This window comes from Raphanus sativus, chromosome 8 (genome assembly GCF_000801105.2).
Source record: "Raphanus sativus cultivar WK10039 chromosome 8, ASM80110v3, whole genome shotgun sequence".
In the NCBI taxonomy this organism is placed as follows: domain Eukaryota; kingdom Viridiplantae; phylum Streptophyta; class Magnoliopsida; order Brassicales; family Brassicaceae; genus Raphanus; species Raphanus sativus.
This window is the reverse complement of record NC_079518.1, coordinates 15,776,056-15,794,774: the sequence shown is the minus strand read 5'-3', so window position 1 is coordinate 15,794,774 and position 18,719 is coordinate 15,776,056. Positions and strand designations below refer to the sequence as shown.

Below are 18,719 nucleotides of genomic sequence, written 5' to 3'. Positions count from 1 at the left end.
CAACGCAAGGCGCTTTTGTTGCAGGCAGACTGATATCTGATAACCTACTGATTGCACATGAGATGGTACATGGCTTGAAGACCAATCCGAACTGCAAAAGAGATTTCATTGCTATCAAAACAGACATGTCCAAGGCCTATGACCGAGTTGAATGGGGATTCTTGGAAGTTCTGTTTCAGAGAATGGGTTTTGACAGTAAATGGATGCAGTGGATCATGATGTGTATACGATCAGTCACATATACTGTACTCATCAATGGTCAAGCGTATGGGAAGATAACACCTGAACGTGGCATTAGACAAGGTGACCCATTGTCACCATTCTTATTCATACTATGTGCGGAAGCATTAGTACATGTCATGAATAAAGCGGAGCTCGAAGGAAATATTACTGGTATGAGATTGACGAAAAACTGCCCCTCTATTCAGCACTTGTTGTTTGCCGATGACAGCTTGTTTCTGTGCCAAGCAACGTTGAAAGAATGCACCAATTTCTTACATTACCTGCAGCTTTATGGTAAAGCATCCGGCCAGGAGATTAATTTTCACAAATCATCGATCACTTTTGGTGCTGACATTGATCCGGTCATGAGACGTCTACTTGCTGAGAGACTTGAGATCGAGAATGAGGGTGGAGCTGGCACTTACTTGAGTCTTCCGGAATGTTTTAGTGGCTCCAAAAAAAAGTTGCTAGCCTTTATAGGTGAGAAGCTAGGTAAAAGACTCAATGGATGGTACGCCAAGATGCTTTCTCTTGGTGGAAAAGAGGTCCTCCTTAAATCTATTGCTATGGCGCTTCCTGTATACGCTATGTCTTGCTTCAGATTGACAGAAAATCACTGCCAAAAAATAATGAGTGCTATGTCGGCTTTCTGGTGGAACGAGTGCAGTGACAAGAAGAAAATACATTGGGTATCATGGCCAAATCTATGCTTACCAAAGGATCTCGTGGGTTTAGGCTTTCGAGACATTGAAGATTTTAATCAAGCATTATTGGCCAAGCAAGCATGGAAGCTTCTCAATGAACCGCAAAGTCTCCTTGCTCAAGTATACAAAGGCAGGTACTATGCCAACAAAGAATTCTTAGAGTGCGGTAAGGGGTACAGACCTTCATATGCTTGGAGAAGCATTTTTTTTGGGCGAGAATTACTTCAAAAGGGTCTCACTAAGTCCATTGGTAATGGAAATTCGACGTATGTTTGGGGTGAGAAGTGGATTTTGGATGATTCTCCCAGAAGATCGGTTAACCGTCAACTACTCATTGATGTTATGTTAAAGGTGTCGTCATTAACAGATGGGTCAGGGGGCTGGAATAATGATTTACTGGTTGAGTTATTCCCGCCCAATGAGGTTCACCGAATTCAGCAAATGAGGCCAGGACTAGCAGAGGACTGTTATATTTGGGCATACTCAAGACAGGGAGCTTACACAGTCAAGACTGGGTATGAGATTTTGGTTAGAGAGAAAGTACTCCAGGCGGGTCAGATTTCTCAGCAGGAGCAGGTCCGCAATAACCTGAAGAAAAAGATATGGAAAATGTCTACTTTGCCGAAGGTTAGAATGTTTTTGTGGAGGGCTGTATCTGGAGCTCTTGCAGTCGCTGAGCGTCTTAATCATAGAGGATTGGGAGTGGATACGACTTGCAAATTATGTCAAAATGGTCTGGAAACAATCAATCACGTCTTGTTCCAATGCTCCGCAGCTTCCAATACATGGTCTGACCCAGGAATCCCTCTTCCGGTGGTCACTCTGCAACAGTCTCTGGAGGACAATCTTACACTCGTGTTTAATCTAATGGAGGACAAGAGCCGACCTCAAAATATAGTACGTGCTATACCTTGGATACTTTGGTTAATTTGGAAGAGCAGAAACTCCATTTTATATGCGGAGACACAAATATCCAAGGACAGAGCTTTGCAAGAGATGAGAGAGGAAATAGAACAGTGGTTTCTATTAAATATGCCTATCGTACAAGACTCAGGAGAGAGATCCAATGGTGAGATATGGCTTCCACCGGAGGAGGGAGTAATAAAATGTAATATACATGCAAATTGGCGTAATACAGTTCTTCACAGTGGGGTTGCGTGGTTAGCAAGGGACGAATCAGGGAACGTTTCTTATCATGCACGAGACACGTTCATTCAAACACCCAATCGTATGATTGCAGAGCTCCGTTGTGTGATATGGGCCCTCACGAGCTTACATGATCTTGGTGTCACGAGAGTCATCATCTCCTCAGACTATAGGGAAGTAATGGAAGCTCTGAAACTCCCACTACAATGGCCACGATACAGAGAGTTGATTTCACAGGTACTAAAGCTCACAGAAAAGTTTGTGATGGTTTCCTTTGAAACTGAGAAGGTATCAGCGAATGGTATAGCAAGAGATATTGCGAGAAGCGTCTTGAGAGATGGAAGATTGCAATCTTATCTAGCCTTGGGAGGGCCATCTTGGCTTCATGATCGGCTTGCTAGAGAAAGAAATGGAAGCGACATATGACTCTTATTTAGAGTATTGTGCGTTGTCCTTGATGTTACCTACCTTGTGGTAGAAGGCTTGGCCTTGTTTTGATTTTATTGTCACCAAACTTTCTTTGATTAATATCAATCTAGACGTTCAAACAAAAATGGGTCAGCTCGTTTAGACCCGTTTCGTTAGCGGGCATACCCGTTAAATAAATGGGTACCCGTTTAGTCCCGTTTATGATTTTTTTTAATTTTTATTTAAAACGAATTTAAAGACATTAAAAAAACTCATAAACTTTTTTATAATTTGTGTATTTTAAAACAGAATAATTATATTATATTTAGTATGTGTTTCTTTTTTTTAAGTATGTTATAATTATGTTTAAAACCTATTAGAATTTGTTGATACTTTTATGATATTAATATTTAACAAAAAATTGCTTTAGTCTGCATTTCTATTTTTATAAGGTTTTGAAATCAAATGAAAAGCTATTAGAACTATATTAAAATATGACAAAAGCTTACTGACAAAAAAACTAGAATTCTCAGAAAAAAATGATAAACAGGTCTAAACGGACAGTACCAAACTAAACGGGTTTATAACTAAACGAGCCTAAACGGGTTTATAACTAAAAGGGCCTAAACGTGCATGTAGATAAACGGGCTTAAAGTTGCAGGGCCTAAACGGGCAGGGTCTTAAACGGTCCCGTGTAACCCGTTTTAACATCCCTAGATGCTCTTATAGAAATAGTGATTGCATATCACCAGGGATGTTAATATGGGCAGCCAAACCCCGTATAGGCCTTGTCCGTTCGAAACCCTGCTCGTTTAAACCTTGTACATTTATGCCCGTTCACATATATGGTCGTTAAAGCCCATTTAGCCCATTTTTAGCCCGTTGAGGCCCGTGTCCATCTATGTTTTTTTCAAAAAAATATGTTGATGATTCACGAGCTAACGTTATCTTACTGCTTCATTAAAACACACAAAAGCAGGGAAAACAATTACAGTATAATTTGAAATTTGAAGTGTTTTTAAACCCTCTCTCCTTTGCAGAAACCCTAGTACGACGGCCGCTGCCCCCGTCGTCGGAGTCTCTAGCGGTGTCGGAGGTTCCCTCTACCTCTTCTCTCTTGTTTTTCTCTGCCCTCCCGGTTCGCTCCTCTCTTCCCGATGAGATGCTCGCTGTCTCTGGTGAAATCGTCAGCTTCTGGTGATCTCTCTGTCTGTGGCGGAGCAGGATCTGGACGGCTAAAGGTTGATCTGGAGCAGCGGCGAGTTGTGTGAAGTGGAAGTCTCGGGTTGGGTCAGATTTTAGGGTTTTCTGGAGTCGGTTGAGCCTTTTTTACCTTTGGTCTCGACGATTTCCAGTTTCGAGGTGATGGCGCGTGGCTACTGTTTGACTCCTTACCTTACAATCTGGAAGCTGGTCCTCCTTGCTGGCATGAGTCTCAGATCTATAAGGAGGGGAGCTAGTTTGGTGATGTTAGGAACAGTCTTGGAGCGTGGGATGTTCCTCATCTAATCTGGCTCAAGTGAACTTCAGAAAATATATCTGGAGGCGCACTGAAGCTTGGTGCAGAGGACGTGTGTTCGCCGGACTGCCTTTGTGATGTGTGTACTGTAACTTCTGGAGGCCGTGAGGAATCGTCCATGGTTCAGTCGGAGAAAGGAAGGGATGCTTCTTCTTTGTTCAAGCAGAGCCTCGACATCAGTGTGGTGATTTGTTGGTGAAGTGGTTTTCTCTGGTTCTCAGAGACGAGTCATGACGGGCCTCAAGCTTTTCCGAGTGGTATGCGGGAGAGTATTAAGGCTCAAGGATTGTCACGATTAGAGGCATGGCATTCGCAGTACCGTTTGATGTGTCATATCCGGTAGCTGTGTGTCTTCTTCTGTTTTCTTAGGTTGTATGCTATAGCTGATGGAGTCATGGCCTCAACCCGCCTTTCCCCAGGTTCAAAACCGCTGCCTTGAGCACCTGATAATTGGAGTGGACTATGCACCTATTGGGTGAAGAAGCTTCTGACCAGGCTAATACTTCTGATCATTTATCTCCAATTGCAAAGGAGATTATTTGGAAGTCTTACTTTAGATTATTCGGGCGAATCGGTTAAGTTTTGTAACCTGGTTTTGTAGTGGTATAATTAGGTGGTGTAAGAGACGATCATTCCGGGTCTTGGGATGATCTCCTTCTCGCAGTGGTGAAATATGCAGCACTGTGCTCTAGGTTGCGCTGGATCCGAGTGAGAGATCACCTAGTGGGTGTTACTAAGATGCATTGTTGTATATGTGGTCAAATCTTTTATACCAATTTATCGGTGAATGAAATAGTTGATGTTGAGTCAAAGAAAGGATTACTGCTTCATTTAAATCTAAATCTTCTGATTATCACCTTGAATCCAAATCAAAGATTTAGAATTAGAAAGCTAAAAAATCACAAGGTGAGTTCTTTAACCTGCAAAATCACAGTTGAATTCAAAAGCTGAGTTTTGCAAAGCAGCCTTATACGAATTAATTGCAAGAGGGCCATACGCTAACCAAAACGAATCGATCACATGGAGACTAAATCCAAACGAATCAATCACAGATTGAATAAACCCATAATATATAAAAAATTAGTGGTGAAGAAGGTAAGCTCTTGATGCAATGAAGAAGACGAGGAAACTGTATAGAAGTGTATCAGTAATGGCAACCGAGAGATTGAGAAGAGAACCCTATAAGAACACCCGACAAAAGAAAAAGATGTTCCTTTCAGTTTATTTACACAACAAAAATTAACGCCTATCAACTGAAAATATTTTTGTCGAAAAAAATCAACTGAAAAGATTTAAACGGGCTAGCCCTGTATGGGCCCATTTAATTCAACTGATTAATAACCGAGCAACAGGTTTAGGTTTTTACATCAAGCCTGTTAAGTTCCGCAGGAAGTAGGCCTGTTTTAACATCCCTTCAAAACATAATTGTCTTCTAGTGAAGGAAACGCGTACAACTGTTGATGTAAGCAAATAAATTCCCACTAGTAGTTATGTTTATATATCGTATAGTTAAAAATTTAACTAATATGAGTATTAGATAAAAAGTAAACATAAAATTTCCATCTTATTATTGAAAAGAGAATACATAATCAAAACAAGATAATGTCCATCAATACATTTATCATATTTGTTACAGATTAGTTAACTAAGTCATCTTGGTTTTTTTTGTTTTGTTTCTTTAGAATCTTTGTCATTATAGATGGTGGAGATTGATTACACTTTTTATGACAGTCAGAACACTCTCCTGCTGATGCAAAAGCTTTGCAATGAGGACGACAAATCACACTGCATTCAGCCTCCGATTTTGCCTCACCTTCAATAACAATCAATGTTAGTATCATCATCATTATCCATACCGTGCTCAAAATTTTACCCATCTTTCTTATATATGTGATTTTCTTCTTTTTAATATATATGAATGAATATGCCATGATAGTGAACTTACATCTTTATTTATAACTTCACTGCTTATTGGTAGAATCAAGTTTGTTATTTATTTTATTATTTGGATAGATACATTTGAAGGTATAGTATCTAGGTAGAAGTAATACATATGACAGTAATATTCTCATAATCTATTTTATTCTAATTTCAATATATCTATAAAATACTCTATGTTTCATTTGTTGGGATTATTTTCCATGTATTTTTTAATTTAAAAAGCAATATTTATTTCAACCCCTTCTAGTATAGAAATGAACTTACTATATGATAGTGTTATATGTAATAGCATAAATCTAGTAGATGATGAATGTGTCATGATATGAACTTACATCTCTCTTTATAAAATTGACTATGTCATTTTTAATTAGTAGATTTTTTTCTTTTCTGGAAACATAGATGAAGGTATATTATCTATGTAGAAATAACTCATACCATATAAATGTTTTCTTTATAATATATTTAACTCCAATTTCTATACATCACTGACAAACAATCTCTTTTTTTATTTGTTGGGATCTTTCTCCATGTAGGTTTTATTATTTAAAATGAAATGTTTATTTCAATCCATTCTAGCATGTAAATGAAGTTACAATATGGTATTAGTCTCTTTTTATTTTTCGGATGTATATCTTTTGTGGCATTTATTCTATTAAAACAGAATTGTTATATAAAATGTAACTTGCATCTACTGGTATATTATAGAGTATGCCATCAACTTTTAACTTAAATGTTATGTATCTTTAAAGACAATTCCTTCATATTAAATTTATTCATAATATATAAAAATAAAATCTTAAATATAAGGATTTGTGGAGTATTTTAATTTTGATGGGATTTAGGTGAGTTTTGAAATTGTTTGAGTAATTTTAGTTAAATTAAAAAAAATTGAAATAAAATCAATAGGTGATTTGGTAAACTACTTTTAAAAATTTTGAGAGTTACAGAGCCTCGACATCAGTGTGGTGATTTGTTGGTGAAGTCGTTTTCTCTGGTTCTCAGAGAGGAGTCGTGACGGGCCTCAAGCTTTTCCGAGTGGTATGCGGCAGAGTATTAAGGCTCAAGGATTGTCACGATTAGAGGCATGGCATTCGCAGTACCATATGATGTGTCATATCCGGTAGCTGTGTGTCTTCTTCTGTTTTCTTAGGTTGTATGCTATAGCTGATAGAGTCAAGGCCTCAACCCGCCTTTTCCCAGGTTCAAAACCGCTGCCTTGAGCACCTGATAATTGGAGTGGACTATGCACCTATTGGGTGAAGAAGCATCTGGACGGGCTAATACTTCTGATCATTTATCTCCGATTGCAAAGGAGATTATTTGGAAGTCTTACTTTAGATTGTTCGGGTGAATCGGTTAAGTTTTGTAATCTGGTTTTGTAGTGGTATAATTAGGTGGTGTAAGAGACGGATCATTCCGAGTCTTGGGATGATCTCGTTCTCGCAGTGGTGAAAGATGCAGCACTGTGCTCTAGGTTGCGCTGGATCCGAGTGAGAGATCACCTAGTGGGTGTTACTAAGATGCATTGTTGTATATGTGGTTAAACTGGTGTGGTCAAATCTTTTATACCAATTTATCGGTGAATGAAATAGTTGATGTTGAGTCAAAAAAAAGGATCACTGCTTCATTTAAATCTAAATCTTCTGATTATCACCTTGAATCAAAATAAAAGATTTAGAATTAGAAAGCTAAAAAATCACAAGGTGAGTTCTTTAACCTGCAAAATCACAGTTGAATTCAAAAGCTGAGTTTTGCAAATCAGCCTTATACGAATTAACTGCAAGAGGGCCATATGCTAACCAAAACGATTCGATCACAGGGAGACTAAATCCAAACGAATCAATCACAGATTGAATAAACCCATAATAAAAAAAAAATTAGTGGTGAAGAAGGTAAGCTCTTGATGCAATGAAGAAGACGAGGAAACCATATAGAAGTGTATCAGTAATGGCAACCGAGATATTGAGAAGAGAACCTTATAAGAACACCCGACAAAAGAAAACGATGTTCCTTTCAGTTTATTTACACAACAAAAATTAACGCCTATCAACTGAAAATATTTTGTCGAAAAAAAATCAACTGAAAAGATTTAAACGGGCTAACCCGGTATGGGCCCATTTAATTCAACTGATTAATAACCGGGCTACAGGTTTAGGTTTTTACATCAAGCCTGTTAAGTTCCGCAGGAAGTAGGTCCGTTTTAACATCCCTTCAAAACATAATTGTCTTCTAGTGAAGGAAACGAGTACAAATGTTGATGTAAGCAAATAAATTCCCACCAGTACTTATGTTTATATATCGTGTAGTTAAAAATTTAACTAATATGAGCATCAGATAAAAAGTAAACATAAAGATTCCATCTTATTATTGAAAAGAGAATACATAATCAGAACAAGATAATGTCCATCAATACATTTATCATATTTGTTACAGATTAATTAACTAAGTCATCTTGTTTTTTGTTGTTTTGTTTCTTTAGAATCTTTGTCATTATAGATGGTGGAAATTGATTACACTTTTTATGACAGTCAGAACACTCTCCTGCTGATGCAAAAGCTTTGCAATGAGGACGACAAATCACACTGCATTCAGCCTCCGATTTTGCCTCACCTTCAATAACAATAATTGTTAGTATCATCATCATTATCCATACCGTGCTCAAACTTTTACCCATCTTTCTTATATATGTGATTTTCTTCTTTTTAATGTATATGAATGAATATGTCATGATAGTGAACTTACATCTTTATTTATAACTTCACTGCTTATTGGTAGAATCAAGTTTGTTATTTATTTTATTATTTGGATAGATACATTTGAAAGTATAGTATCTAGGTAGAAGTAATACATATGAAAGTAATATTCTTATAATCAATTTTATTCTAATTTCAGTATATCTATGAAATATTCTATGTTTCATTTGTTAGGATTATTTTCCATGTATTTTTTAATTTAAAAAGCAATATTTATTTCAACCCCTTCTAGTATAGAAATGAACTTAATATATGATAGTGTTATATGTAATAGCATAAATCTAGTACATGATGAATGTGTCATGATATGAACTTACATCTCTCTTTATAAAATTGACTATGTCATTTTAATTAGTAGATTTTTTTTCTTTTCTGGAAACATAGATGAAGGTATATTATTTATGTAGAAATAACTCATACCATATAAATGTTTTCTTTATAATATATTTAACTCAATTTCTATACATCACTGACAGACAATCTCCTTTTTTATTTGTTAGGATCTTTCTCCATAATTTTTATTATTTAAAATGAAATGTTTATTTCAATCCATTCTAGCATGTAAATGAAGTTACAATATGATATTAGTCTCTTTTTATTTGTCGGATGTATATCTTTTGTGGCATTTATTCTATTAAAACAGAATTGTTATATAAAATGTATCTTGCATCTACAGGTATATTATAGAATATGCCATCAACTTTTAACTTAAATGTTATGCATCTTTAAAGACAATTCCTTCATATTAAATTTATTCATAATATATAAAAATAAAATCTTAAATATAAGGAGTTGTGGAGTGTTTTAATTTTGATGGGATTTAGGTGAGTTTTGAAATTGTTTGAGTAATTTTAGTTAGATTTAAAAAATTTAAATAAAATCAATAGGTGATTTGGTAAACTACTTTTAAAAAGTTTCAGAGTTATTTAGGTGATTTGCTTAACTCTTTCTATCAATGCAATTATTTTTGCTACCCATATCCTTTAATCAAACTTGTACTCATAAAATATAACATGGCTTTATATTGCAAGATTTTAGTTACTTGTAAAAGCTGAAAATCCTAAACAACTAATTTGAGTGCATATTTATTAGCTTTCTCATGTTTTGCCTGCAAAAAGAAACGATTGGAGAAGCAAAACTAAAGACAAATCTAGGAAGAGAGGTAGCCAAAAGTTGAAAACTTTCTTTGTGTTCGGTTATTAAACCAAAACTTGATTTTTTATTTGTTTTGGAGCTAAACCTTATTCTCCTCTAAGTTGCGTTCTCTGTTTTTCATCAGTTCTCTTTTGTATATATTTTTTCATCGTGTTAGATAGATGTTTTATTTTTATTTTAAAATCACTTCAAATAACATATGTATACGTAGGAGCTTTATAGCGATACATTTTAACATGAATGAATGCAAAGTATCCCAAAATCAAAAAAAAAAAGCAAAGTATCCCAAAATCACATTCCCAGCTTTTTATTTCAAAATAATGTTTACCTTTCAATAACACTGGATTTGATATAAGTTTTGTAAATTGTTAATTAAAAAACTGGAGATTTGCAAGTGTTTCTAATGATTTTACATAAATGTCATGTTCACTAACAGGGGATTTGAAAAGAATTTCTAAAATCCTTAGTTCAATAACAGGAGATATTAAAACAATCCCAAAACCTCTTAAAATCATAGTTTCAATACACCCCCTAAGAAGATTTTAGAGGAATTAAAATAATATATTTTAAATAAATAATGTCAATATTTTACAAAATTTCAATTAACTAGAATTGAACAATAAATAATATAGAGTTTCATAGTCAATGAGTTTAGTTTCGTGAGCATTTGGATCTATTTTCCGAAATATAGCAGAATTGTTTTGCTTTGGTCATTTTGGAATTATTATATGGATTATATAATATGTATTTTCGATAAAATAATATAATATGTATACATAAGAACATGTATATTTTTTTTTAAAAACTATTTGGCGATTACTATCTAATTTCTTACAATTATGCATTCATTTGAGTATTTTCATTTCGTATATGGGATGAAGTAAAAAATTAAAAAAGTATTTATGTTTTATAAAACAAAATCTTGACTAATTAAAATTACTAAAATAATTTTATTTCAATAAAATAATGAATGTTGTAGTAATAAAATGAATGTTTTAAAATTTATATATTAAAGTAGATTAGTATACTTTGACTTGAAAAACATAATGTAATAAACAGCTAATAATTATATTATTTAATTATGATTAGTCAAGTTACTGTATATTATCTTTTATGAAACTTCAAATTATTCCATCAAATGTGTAAAATATTTATCAAATTTAAGATATGTTGAGTGAATATTTTAATTCATTTCTATTATAAACACTACAAGAAAACGTGGCCTTAACGACCAACATTAACGACCACAAAATTGTAGTCGTAATTTTGGATCTAGATTACGACCCATTTACGACCAAAGCAGAACTGGTCGTAAATTGGTAGTAAATTTGCAACTAATAATTGTAGTCGTAAATTAGTTGTAATTTTACATCTAGTTTACGACTACCTTCCCAGCTAGTCGTAAAATAGTTGTAAATTTACGACTCGTTTACAACCAATTATTTACATCCAATTAACGACTGAATCACGAGGACATTAGTAGCACTTTGGTAGTTAATTTATCATTACACGTAAAACCGTTGTAAGATGGTCACCTACCAAAATCGAAATTTCTCTATAAATATGACCTTCTCCCTCATTCTTAAGATGCACCAAAAAAACGAAAAGAGCAAAAAAAAAACGAAAAAAATAAAAAAAATGTCTGGAAATATTTATGAGGTTCGGAGTTGGATGTATGCGCATAAAGATTCAAGCGGAAGAGTAACAGACGAATTTCTCAGCGGAGCAGAGATATTCATGTACCAGGCCGGACAGACGCCTCTGACAAAGGAAACGGGTAAAATGTTTTGTCCTTGTCGTAAATGCAACAATACGAAGTTTGCTGCTAGTGATACCGTTTGGAAACATATAGTAAATAGAGGATTTACTCCACATTACTATATTTGGTTTAACCACGGAGAAGGTGATAGTAGGAATGAAGCTAGTAGTAGTAATCAGGTTGAAAATGTTCGTAATAGAGTTGAACCACATTTGCCTTCTGAAAGTGTCATTCAAGAAGATCATATGGTAGATCATGATAGAACGCATGATATGGTTACCGATGCATTTTGTGAAACTACATCAGTAATAGAGGAGGTCGAAAATGTAGAGGGGCCTAACTTGGATGCAAAAAATTTTTATGAAATGCTAGCAGCAGCTAATGAGCCAATTTATGAAGGTTGTAGAGAAGGTCTTTCTAAATTATCATTGGCAGCTAGGATGATGGATATCAAAACTGATCATAACTTACCTGAAGTTTGTATGGATGCATGGGCTGAGTTGTTTAAAGAGTATTTGCCTGAAGAGAATTTGTGTGTTGAATCTTATTATGAGATTCAGAAACTTGTTCATAGTCTTGGTTTACCTTCGGAGATGATTGATGTTTGTATAGACAACTGTATGATATACTGGGGAAAAGACGCAGAATTGTTAGAGTGTAAATTTTGCAAGAAGCCACGATATAAACCGCAAGGACGTGGACGGAATAGGGTGCCGTACCAGCGGATGTGGTACTAACCTATTAAGGATAGACTGAAGAGATTATATCAATCTGCGAAGACGGCAGCATCGATGAGATGGCATGCAGAACATGATCAGAAGGAAGGAGAGATCAATCATCCCTCTGATGCAAAAGCTTGGAAGCACTTGAATTCGGTGTACCCTGATTTTGCAAGCAACCCCCGCAACGTTTATCTTGGGCTCTGCACAGATGGCTTTAGTCCATTTGGAATGTCTGGAAGACAATACTCGCTTTGGCCAGTCTTCTTGACGCCATACAACCTTCCACCAGAGATGTGTATGGAAAAAGAATTGCTTTTCATGAGTATATTGATACCTGGACCAAAACATCCTAAGAGGTCCCTTGATGTTTTTCTACAACCTTTGATAGAAGAATTGAAGGAATTGTGGTCAACAGGCGTGCAAACATATGATTGTTCGACTAAAACAAACTTTACAATGCGAGCAGTTCTATTGTGGAATATTAGTGACTTTCCTGCATATGGGATGTTGTCGGGTTGGACGACGCATGGAAGACTATCTTGTCCATATTGTATGGGAAGCACAGACGCATTTCAGTTGAAGAATGGTAGGAAAACGTCTTGGTTTGATTGCCATCGAAGATTTCTTCCCATTAACCATCCATACCGAAGGAACAAGAAATTGTTTCGGTCAAAAAAGGTTGTACGGGACACCGCTCCACCATATTTATCTGGAGAGAAAATCGAGAAGGATATTGATTACTATGGTGGATGCAGCATAGTCATCAAAGGCGGTAATTGGCATACTCCTGCAAATATGCCTGATGGTTACGGGACTCAGCATAATTGGCACAAGAAGAGTATATTTTGGGAACTTCCATATTGGAAAGATCTACTTCTGCGCCACAATCTTGACGTGATGCATATAGAGAAGAACTTCTTTGACAACATCATCAATACATTGTTGAATGTCCCCGGCAAGACAAAAGATAACAAGAACTCAAGGTTGGATTTGCCTGCATTATGTTCTCGGATTGAGCTGCATATTAGAAACGATGGGAGAATTCCAGTTCCCATTTTCAGATTGTCAGCAGAAGCAAAAGCAGCGTTGTTCAAGTGGGTGTCATCAGATGTGAAGTTTTCTGATGGATATGTTTCAAATCTATCAAGATGTGTTGATCATCAGGGACAGAAGTTTTCAGGGATGAAGAGTCATGACTGTCATGTTTTTATGCAACGACTTCTACCATTTGCATTTGCGGAGTTGCTTCCAAAAAATGTTCACGAAGCACTTGCAGGTAACAAATTATTAAAGTTATTAGTTCTTCTTTTTGGAAATAAACTTATAATTGTAAATTATTTGTAGGCATCGGAGCTTTTTTCAGAGATCTCAGTGCACGCACCTTAACTGTAGATGTCATCAGACAACTTGATGAATATCCGGATCTTGATGTGCAATTTGGAGAAAATTTTTCCTCCGTCGTACATGTACGACCACTGTACGACCAATCGTCTCTATTTGGTCGTACATGTACGACCCATTTACGACCAGCCCTAAAATCCTATATATAAACAAAGCCTCGCCATTTGGTTGCACACTCACATCTCACTTCCCTCTCACTTACAACCAATCGACTTCTCTCTAGGTAATTTTTTTTTTTTAGTTTTAGGTGGTTAGTTAGGTGATTAGATTAGGTTTGGAATTAGTTTAGGTTTGGAATTAGTTTAGGATGTAATTAGTTTATGATGAAATTAGATTATTTCTTTTAGATTATTTTTAATTAATTATTTGAATTGTTTATAACCATCTATTTTTTTTCAGATTGACGATATTGTTATGGCTGGCGGTAGAAAGAGACTTAGAAACCGTGGCGGAGGGACCTCATACGGGAATACTTTTCTCGGTCAGACGTCGGATCCATCAGCTTCTACTTCCCGCTCTTCAGACTATGTCCCCGAGAGCCAAATTCCCAGCGTGCCTTATGTGCGTCCGCAGGCGTACGATCCTGCTGCAGTCGTACCTCCATACTATCCGCAGTATGATGCCTCGTACTTTCCGTATGAGGAGCCTGAGCGTGATCAGCAGCCGCAGCAGCAGTCTCAGGATCAGCAGCCGCAGCAGCCTCCACAACAGTCCCAACAGCAGCCTCCACAGCCTGCTCCACAGCCTGCTCCACAACCTTCTCCACACCCAGCCCCACAGGCTGGGGCATACCAGATTCCAGAGCAGGTTCCTATAGCTCCCAGTCTTCATCCAGATTTGTTGGTGCCACCGAATGCACCATATGCAAGATATTCTGTGGAAGACATTCTCCAGATGCCGGGACGAGAAGGTTTACTAATCCTCGATCCAGATCTACGACCCGGCACGACTTGGTAATTATTTTTAAATTAATTAGATTAAATTTTAAATTTATATATAACAATTAATTATATATATTATTTCAAATTTTGTAGGTTTAAAGCGACCAATAAGGTGGGAAAGAGCGTTGGGAATCTCATCAGATCAAACTTCCGGCACGCGCATCCGAACTGGACTCTTACACCGGACCATGTTCGCATTACTTGGTTCAAGGTCTTCGCGGTTAGTTTTAAATTTAATTATTTTTATTTTAGATTTAAATAACAATAATTTGGTTAATTAATATATTTTCATGATTTTTTTGTAGCAAAAATGGAATTGGCCTCTTGGGATCAATGAGACGGTCAAGGCAGAGTTCTACAAAAAGGCGGGGGCTCGCCTCAAGAACATTGTTGGCGACTGGAAGGAAAAGTGGACTCATTACGGGGATGACTCCAAACAAAGCTACCTCAGCGAGGACGTTTGGACTAACTTGAAGGCTTATTGGAATTTGCCTGAGTCAGTCCAAAGGTCTCTCACTTGCTCTGCGGCCCGGATGACCCGAGATGCTGAGGGTAATCTGCCAATACCTCATACTTCCGGACCGATTCCACACGCCCAAAGGGCCCTGGAAATTGCAAGTTTTTGATATTTCTTATTTTTTATGACATATATGTTAATTAAGTATTTATTAGATGCTAGTTTAATTCATTTTTTTTAATATAGGCTGCCGCAGAAGGAGCACCACCGACTCTGGCCCGACTTTACAAGTTGACCCACCAGCATGCCGATGGAACTTTCTCTCATCCTCGAGCAGAGCAGCTCTGCAACGATGTAGATGCTCGGATTCAAGAGGTCCAGACTCAGCTGGCGCAAGAAAATCCGGATGGTGCACCGGTCGAGCTTTCTCCCATCGAACAATACAAAAATTTTGAGCAGGTAAAATATTCGATATTCGATATTTTTAATTTATGTTTACATATTTTTTACATATGTACTAATTAATATCTATTTATAAATTGAAGATCGCTCCGAAGAAAAGGGGACGTATACCAGGAATCGGGAGTGTGAACGATGTTCCGAGGGCGAGAGTTGAACACGCTGCTAGACGGGAAGCAGATTCCATGTTCCGGAGGGACTTGGAAACTGCGAACCGAACCATAGCCGACCACAACGACAAATTTAAGGCTATGGCTAACATCTTCGATATGCTGTTAGGTTCAACCCCACACGTCGACCCGACGGTTGCGTCAGCGTGGCAGAGCATGCGTTCGAGTTTTGCCGGTCCCGACCCTACTCCGGAACAGCAGGCAAATTTGGAACGGGAAGCGGATGAGAGGACTGCTGAAATCTTCGATGAAATAAACCTTAATGTTTAGTTTTTCTCGGTTTTAATTATTTAGTATTTTGAATATTTTAATTTTATGAATGTTATATATTATATTTTATGGAATTTATCAAATTCGGATTTTTTTTTAATTTTATGAATTTTAATTATTTAATATATTTATTTTATTTAAAGAATTTCGTAATTAATATTCGGCATTGTAAATTGGTCTTAAAGTAACGACTAAGGTACATCTATCTGAGATGCAAGGTAGTCGTTAAATTACGACCAATTTACATCAACATCGATGTACTTTAGTCGTAAATTTGCGACTCCTTTACATCTAATATACGACTATAATTTCCGACTCATTTACGACCAATACGTTACATCTAATATACGACTACTGCTTCCGACTCATTTACGACCACTAATTTACATCTGTTTTACGACCAAAAGGGTAGTCGTAAATGTACGACTGCTTTACGACCAATCCTCCTAGTCGTACATTTACGACTCATTTACGACTAATCCTTTTAGTCGTACATTTACGACCAATGTACGACCAATTGGTGATTACGACCAGTGATTAACGACCAATCGCAATTGGTCGTAACTTGGTCGTAAATCACCATTAACGACCAATTTACTACCAATTCTGTAGTCGTTCAAGGCATGTTTTCTTGTAGTGAAACTTCAAAACAGTTTTTATGTTTAATTAATACTCCATTTAATTATGTGTTTTAAACAATCAAGTATAAATATAAATCGGTTATTTTTTGAAATTTAAATTTTATAAAATATAATAATAATAAATCTTATAATACCAGCTTCGGGAATTTAAGTCTTTAATGAAAATGATATAATATGCGCCTCAAGTGAAAGAGATGCCATAGATGAATTACGCAGATGTATTTAATAAACTGATCGGTAAAACAGTAAATGATTCATATATAAGACTACTATATAAAATTAGACCCTAAAATTAGTATATGAAACAAAAAAATTATGCTCATTATTATACAATCAACAGTTATTAGAAAATCATTAGAAATAAACATTTAGATGATGAAAATGCTCTCCAAATGTTTTTCTTCAATGCTTTCATATGAAATTTTTGGTAAAGCATTTTCACTTAGAATATATTTTTTAAAAAAATTAATATAATTAATTTTTATATCATAATATCAAAAATAATATTTCCTTCCAAAAAAAATTTATAATTTAAAAAATGAATTTTTAAACTATATAAAATAATATATCATATTTAAAATATAATTAAATATAATTCGTTATTCTCATTAAATATATAAAATATAAATAAATATAATTCGTTATAAGACTACTATAAAATTAGACCCTAAAGATATATCTATATTATATAAATAAAATATATCTATATTATTTTAGAAATAAATAAATTACCATATACTAATTTTATCTATTAATCATATTATTGCTGTATCAGGTCACTTTATTAAATACATTTATAAGAGCATACTGCTATTTCCTTGTCATCAGCTCTATTAATGAATATCATAATTTGTTTATTAATAAATAATATATATTTATATTAATTTTATATTTTTATTTACACTAATAAATAATCTTTAATAATATTTTCAGTGTGAAGTATTATTCTTTATTTTTAATATGTTAATTTTATAGAGTATTTTTATTTTTAAGAATAGAAATTTAATTTTTTATTCAAAAATAGTTTTTTGATATTATTAAATAAAATAAAATAACTATATTAAATTATTTTAAAAATTTTACATATTCTAAATACAAATTTTCTAACAAAAGTTATATATGAAATCATTATAAAGAGCATTTTTATCTTTTAAATATTATTTTAAATGTTTTCTAATAATTGTTAACTGGATAATAAAGAATATAAGCGTTATGGTAATGATTTTCCAATCAAATAGCAGAAATCGGTATTGGTTTCAGCAAACTTTGGATCAATAACAAGGAGGCTGAGAACCAGGGGCGAAGCCACGTTCATCAATAAGGGTGCATGTGCACCCAGTGTTTTCTTAACATTTAAAATTTTACACAAGAAAAGTAAGATATAAATGGTTCATTTGGCTATGATGCACCCATAATTCTCTTAGAACCTGGGTACAAGTCGTCCCCTCAAAAACCTTTATTTGTTATTTTGCACCCACTGAAATATAAGTCTAGCTTCGCCCCTGCTGAGAACTTGAGGGGGTGCTTATATTCCAGATGAGGAGATTCAAGATGGACCATGCATCGAGCATGGTTTGAGACCTCTGATGACCCAAAACTAGCATTTGGTTGAGAAAAGTAAGTAAGCCGAACATCATTCTCAAAAACCCGATCAAGTTTTCTGAACTGAGATTCTCGGACTGTTTCATCGTCCATGAAAATTTGGTACCAGGCAGCAAGATTTGTAAGGTTATAAGTCATTACTATTGATTGGAGAGCACACATTCCTCTCTGTTTTCCAGTAAGAGCAACACCATGTGATTGTTTTAAATATGATAGTGTTTCATTCTCCCATGTTCATCCAAGGAGCACAAAGTGATGCACATTGAGTGTGGTTACGAACTAAATCAGACCTTATACTCCCACGTTCCGCCAGAAAATTTGAAACATAAGTACATGAGCATAAAAACTATTCTCTAGTAGATGAGATGACATATATGGTGATGATTTGGGATTTTTTGTATGTTGGAGAAACAATGACATTATCTGACAAGAATATCTAGATTTTACGA

The 18,719-nt window shown here is 35.3% G+C and overlaps 2 protein-coding genes across 2 annotated transcripts; both read right to left on the bottom strand.

The window, feature by feature from the left end:
* Positions 1-5,636: 5,636 nt before the first annotated feature.
* On the bottom strand, positions 5,637-5,876 carry LOC108821838 (uncharacterized). The gene has a single exon (XM_018594828.2). The coding sequence runs from the start codon at positions 5,874-5,876 to the stop codon at positions 5,637-5,639; it is 240 nt and encodes a 79-aa protein (XP_018450330.2).
* Positions 5,877-8,374: 2,498 nt separating this feature from the next.
* On the bottom strand, positions 8,375-8,614 carry LOC108821837 (uncharacterized). Its single transcript, XM_018594827.2, has one exon. It carries the CDS (start codon positions 8,612-8,614, stop codon positions 8,375-8,377), a length of 240 nt encoding a protein of 79 aa, XP_018450329.2.
* Between the last annotated feature and the right edge of the window lie 10,105 nt (positions 8,615-18,719).